We start from the raw sequence: 5,371 nt of genomic DNA on the forward strand, positions 1-5,371 counted from the left end.
GGAGGCTTCAATGAGGACACCAGAGTCCTCATCGACAAACTCATTCATGGGCGCCCCGTCCGTCGTCAAGACAAGCGCGCCGGACGCGCGTGCTTGGTTGATGTAGTGGCCAAAGCCTTCCATCTTGCTCGGGCACAAGATCGCGCTCGACTCGAGGAGGAGGCGGCCAAAGTGGGCCACGTCAATGTCCTCGCCAAAGTGAAAACGGATGTTGGCGGGTGCACCCGTGACGCCAAACATCTCATCAAAGTCTTCCTTGACGCCGCTGTACATGGAGTAAATGTCAATCGGCGGCAGATCCGGTCGGCTCTCCCAGCATTGGAAGATGCGTTTGGTGTTTTTCTGCGCGCTGTGGCCACTCGCGTGGAAGAACGTCATCTTCTCGAAACTTCGGGGCTTGATACGCGGCAGCGCTGGGTGCTTGGCGGCGTGCGTGCGCGCGACGGTCGACGGGTCCGACGACGTGTGCTGCACGTCAAAGACGGACGTATTGCGTGGATTCCCAACGTCCGAAAACCTACCAGAGACTCACTCTCAAAAGGAATCTCCAGAGCCGTGCATTACCATTGCGTGAGCCGGTCGTACGCGTCGCGGGTCTTGCACAAGATCGCGTCAAAGCGCTGGTATTCCTTGGTTTTGAGCTCAAACATCTCAATGTTGGGCATCAAAATGATCTTTTTTTCCTGCAAAAACCAACGATATTGAGCGATGCCATCCGAGCCGCACGTCGTAGTTTTGTACCTTGGGAAAGTTGGGGCGGTCCGGTATGCCTTCGAGGTAGTGGTTCATAAAGATCATGGCTGTGTGCGGGCACAAATCAAAGTAGCTAATGCTCTTGCGATCTAGGATCCTTGTCCAGAGACATTGAGATTGAGGTTGGTGAGAGTCAACCTTGGTAATCGAAGCGCAAATCAAAGACCCAGATCGGCAGCGCGCGCGACTTGAGAAACTTGACGTACGCCATGCCATCTTCGCAGTAGCCGTGGTTGCGCAGGCCTGGCGGCAAAAACACATCGACCTCGGGACACTGCGCGAGAAACTGAATGAGCTGACTGCGTGGCGTGTCGTCGCGGGACCAGACAAAGTCCGAGTTGACCTCGGTGCTGTTGTACGTCCACGGAATCACCACGTCGCCCGCGTGAAAGCACGCTTCGTTGAGGTTGTTGAGGTGGATGATGTCGCCGAGGACGTCACTGCCTGGATCGTGGGCGAGGTGCGGGAGGCTTCGCCGGAGGCGGGTCGTGTCGGGCTGCTGCGTCGCAAACTTGTGCACCAAGAGAAGCAGCGCGCACATCGCGAGGTACTGAAGGTACCGCCGGTGGCGCGCGCTTCGCAGCTCGGGGCGCCGGTGCAGCTTCTACGCAGCGCTGATGACGCATGGAGCTGCAGACGATCGGGCTCGTACCTCCGTGTCGGGACTGGACATGGTCGAAAACCAAATGGCGTCGAGCGATCCCGAGCTCGTGAGAGACACGCCAGTACCAGTTTTATTGACCGGCCGATAAAGTGCGGCTCGCGCACCTAAGAAACGTGGCACGACGAGCGCATCTGGTGGCGACCACCCAATCACGCACCTCCGTTTCGCCCTTGTCCGACGCGCGGGAGCGGCAGCGACGAGGTGGACACTACTACTGACATTAGTACCATCGCGTTGCCTTAGTTGTGCTTCGTTTGCATATCTTTGACCTGCGTTGCGCTACATCGGGCACCTCGACTGATGGCCGTGCAACGATGGAATGGACTCGACTAGGTTCGGTCGTCGAGATCCTTCCTCAGATCCAAGAACGCTTGGTTGGATCCGACGACGTCGCTTAAAGTCTTGAAGCAAACTCGATGTCGCAGTTGCTTTGCCTTGCAGTCGACGACGAGTGTGGCGGACGTTGCACGAGCGACGTACGCGCAATGTGTTGTGACTGCCTGCACAAGAATGCACGCATTCGGCCATAGTTTGGTAGTCAAGGACGTGATGTCTACCGAGTATACCAACTGCACTGACAAGGACATTGCGTACCGCAACGTGACCGGCAAGTCGTCGATTGACATATCAAGGGCGAGTTACTACCTTGATAAACTTATCCCCGATTGACTTCACTTGAGATTGCCGTTGTGGATGCTGTTCGATTGGCTAAAAAATGAAAATAAACGTCTTTTAAGCCAATCCAGTGCCGTGGCTGCGCAAGGATACGCTACTGCCAAACCGCCCCGTAGCCAATGAAATCGCGCGACGTTACTGGTGGACCAATGAAACGCCAGAATGCGGTCACTGAAATTACCGACAACATCGTCTTGCCCATGACCGACGCGCCGACGCGCCTTACGCCTCACGCCCCACGCCGCTGTTAAAGGACCCGGGACAATGGGATCAAAGCGACGGCGACGACGACGCTCTGTCTCGCACGCTACGCCTTGAGGCAGCAGCGAGCCGCTTGGCCAATTGCCAATTGCAAGCTGCGAGCACGGGCCATGTGACATGTCAAATTACTCGCCGGTCGAGCCACGGGCCCAAGTCCGGTTTCCGCCACACCATGAAGGTGGAGCACAAGAAGGTAAACAGGTCCACGCTATCCAGACACATGCTCACCGCCTGTCCCTTAGGGGACCTCCTGGCTGCGTCCGCACCACTACTACTATGGCCTCCTCCTCGCTGCAGCTGTGCTCGTCCTCACCTTGCAGTTGCTTGTTGGGGCGGCGCGCCTTCCTTCGCCAGCGACGCGTCTGATGCGGCGCGGGTCTTCGAGCGAGCAAGCACTACTCGACCACATCGTGCACCTCAATCATCTCAACCACGTGTGCTTCAACGCCAAGGACACAGTGATTCCGTGGCAAGCCAACAGCTCCGACATGGCGTCCGTGTGGCATCGACCGACGTCCAACACGCCAGACGCGGCGCTCCTAGAGTATCTCGCGCAGTGCCCAGAGATCGACATTTACTTGCCCAAAGGGCTTCGCAACTACGGCTACTGCGAAGACGGCATGGCGTACGTCAAGTTTCTGCACTCGCGCGCACTGCCCGAGTGGGTCTTGGACCTCAGGTTCGACTACCAAGGTGCGGCGCACATCCTAAATGCAAGCATGAAGGAGCGTTTGTGGTAGGTCGAACCAACATGACGTACCTGGAGCTCTGCCCGACGTCGGCCATCCTCTTCATGAACCACTACATGGAGGGTGTCCCGGACCGCTCCGACTTTCCAAAGGTAGTTTTCATCTATACACTGCCTCCATCCCACAACTGGTCTTCTATGGTACTAGACCAAGAAGATTGTGCTCATGCCCAACGTCGAGATGTTTGAGCTCAAGGAAAAAGAGTACCACCACGCCGACTTTGTCCTGTGCAAGACCGTCGACGCCTACGAGCGGCTGTCCCAATGGTCGGGCTCTCCATGCGCGGCGGCTTCTCACGCTCGCATTAGGTACGAAGATTTCGGCAACCCGCGGGGCACGCAAGTGCTCTACGTGCAGCACACGTCGTCCGACCCGTCGACCGTCGCTCGCTTGCATGCGCTCTCGCACCCGGAGCTGCCGCCGATCAAGCCGAAGGACTTTGGCAACATCACAATCTTCCACGCTGGCGGCCACAGCGCGCAAAAGAGCACGCGCAACGTGTTCGAGTGCTGGCGACAGCGCCCGCACCTCCCGCCCATTGACGTCTACTCGGTCAACCCGGACACAAAGGCGGACTTTGAAGGTGTCTTTGGCGAGAACGGGCCGCCACGGAGCGTGCGATTTCACTACGGCGAGGACATTGAAGGCCCCGTGTTTGGTCGGTTGCTGCTGGAGGCGAGCGTCATTTTATGTCCGAGCAAGATGGAGGGCTACGGCCACTACATCAACCAAGCACGCGCGTCCGGCGCGCTCGTCTTGACGACGAACGGGCCGCCCATGAACGAGTTTGTGGCGCCGGGCGCTGGCGTGCTCATCAAGGCCCGCACGATGAAGCCCAACCCGTACTTGTTTGTTGTCGGACGTCCATGGCTTCTGATGTTGTTGTTGTTGGTGTCGTAGGAACCAGCTCTTGAGCATGTACGGCGCCATGGAGTGGGACGTGCCGTCCGACTGGATCTGCGATGCGGTCGAGACGGTGCTTGCGATGACGCCAGACGAGCGCGCACGCAGCGGGCGCAACGGCCGACGGCTCTACGAAAAGCAACTGCGCGAGTTTCAAGCCAACATGCGCAAGCTCCGAACGGCCTTCGTGCTCTAGAGAGACAATCATACATCCATCCATCATCCACGTCCTGTCCTTGACGGTTCGCTTGACGACGTTCCCATCCAGCATGTGCAACATGCCTGTCGGACCCACCACTGCGATTGCCCAGTAGACCCATGGCGAACGTCTCTCGTTCATACGATATGTCCAGGGTCTTGGTCTTGGCCATGTCCGATGAACCACCTTGGATGCCAACGGCAATCAGAAAGAGAAGAAAGGGACACCCCTACGGAGCTCGATCCCCGCACCTCATGCGGATGAAGCAGAACTCCACCGACGGAACAAAAGGCGATCGAATTGGGGCCATCTCGATCTTGCAACCCAAGTGCATTGAGCGAGCCATAGTTCCTGCGACGCGACCGGCCTTTGACAGCGGTCCAACATCGTGCACATATCGAAGCCTCTTGCTGTCACCACGTTTTACTGCGCCCTTTGTCACGTGCAAGTTGTGCAAATTGGTGTGATTACGCCCGCGTGATGAGCGACTTGAGAAAGGCGATCGCGCTCTTCTGGACGCCAATCGGCCGCTGCCCGTAGTGGTCGCCGTCGAATGGCAAGTGCGTCGCGTGGCCAGCATACGCAGTGTGCAAGCGCGATGCCATGAGTGGCGGGACATACAAATCATGGGACCCGTTGAAGAAGAGCGCGGGCATGGTGCACTTGCGACTTGCATGCTCCGGGTGCACCTAGTGCGATGCATGAGACCCTCGGCTTCCACTTGTAGTGTAGTAGTACAGCGTCGAGGGAAAAGCCGGCACGGGATTGGATGCTCTTGCGTGCGAGCGCCATCGTCATCCACAGCACAACCCCCGGGAGGTACAGTCCTTGGTTCTTGGCGTTCTCAAAGCAGCTTTGAATCATATCAGCGAGCGACGTGTACGGGCTGTCGAGGACGAGGCCGGCCACGATGGTCTCTTCTGGCGTCGTGGCCGCAAACTCGAGCGCTGTCGCTGCGCCGAGGCTGTGGCCCCACAGAAAGACCGTCTTGTACGTTGGCTCCAACACGGCTAGCGTCGACAGCACGGCCTGCAGCTGCAGTCGCTCTTCGTACCCGCCAGTGACAAACGGGCCAAGTCGAGAGCCCGCAGCCGCCAAAGTCAAAGGTGGACAAAATCGAAGCCCGCACCGAGACATGCGTCGCGCACAGGAATTGCATCGATCGAT

General features: G+C 58.0%; 3 protein-coding genes across 3 annotated transcripts in view; 1 reads left to right on the forward strand and 2 right to left on the reverse strand.

Moving 5' to 3' along the window:
- The window catches only part of SPRG_21740 (hypothetical protein), a gene marked incomplete at both ends in the record, with an annotated part of 4,009 nt that extends 2,583 nt beyond the window's left edge, over positions 1-1,426 (reverse strand). The window contains 5 exons of the mRNA XM_012355735.1: positions 21-517; positions 565-683; positions 742-842; positions 892-1,357; positions 1,406-1,426. Of these exons, the coding sequence (XP_012211125.1) occupies positions 21-517; positions 565-683; positions 742-842; positions 892-1,357; positions 1,406-1,426 (1,204 nt within the window). The remainder of the gene's footprint in view (positions 1-20; positions 518-564; positions 684-741; positions 843-891; positions 1,358-1,405) is intronic.
- A 1,263-nt stretch (positions 1,427-2,689) lies between these two features.
- On the forward strand, positions 2,690-4,201 carry SPRG_16376 (hypothetical protein; the record flags this gene model as incomplete). The annotated part of the gene is made up of 5 exons (XM_012355736.1): positions 2,690-3,046; positions 3,094-3,194; positions 3,250-3,368; positions 3,411-3,944; positions 4,003-4,201. The coding sequence occupies exons 1-5, from the start codon at positions 2,719-2,721 to the stop codon at positions 4,199-4,201; spliced, it is 1,281 nt and encodes a 426-aa protein (XP_012211126.1). The 5' UTR covers positions 2,690-2,718.
- Positions 4,202-4,671: 470 nt separating this feature from the next.
- On the reverse strand, positions 4,672-5,341 carry SPRG_16377 (hypothetical protein; the record flags this gene model as incomplete). The annotated part of the gene is made up of 2 exons (XM_012355737.1): positions 4,672-4,893; positions 4,943-5,341. 2 exons carry the CDS (start codon positions 5,339-5,341, stop codon positions 4,672-4,674), a joined length of 621 nt encoding a protein of 206 aa, XP_012211127.1.
- Positions 5,342-5,371: the final 30 nt, after the last annotated feature.

Source organism: Saprolegnia parasitica, assembly GCF_000151545.1.
Source record: "Saprolegnia parasitica CBS 223.65 unplaced genomic scaffold supercont2.296, whole genome shotgun sequence".
NCBI classification, from domain to species: Eukaryota; Oomycota; class Saprolegniomycetes; order Saprolegniales; family Saprolegniaceae; genus Saprolegnia; species Saprolegnia parasitica.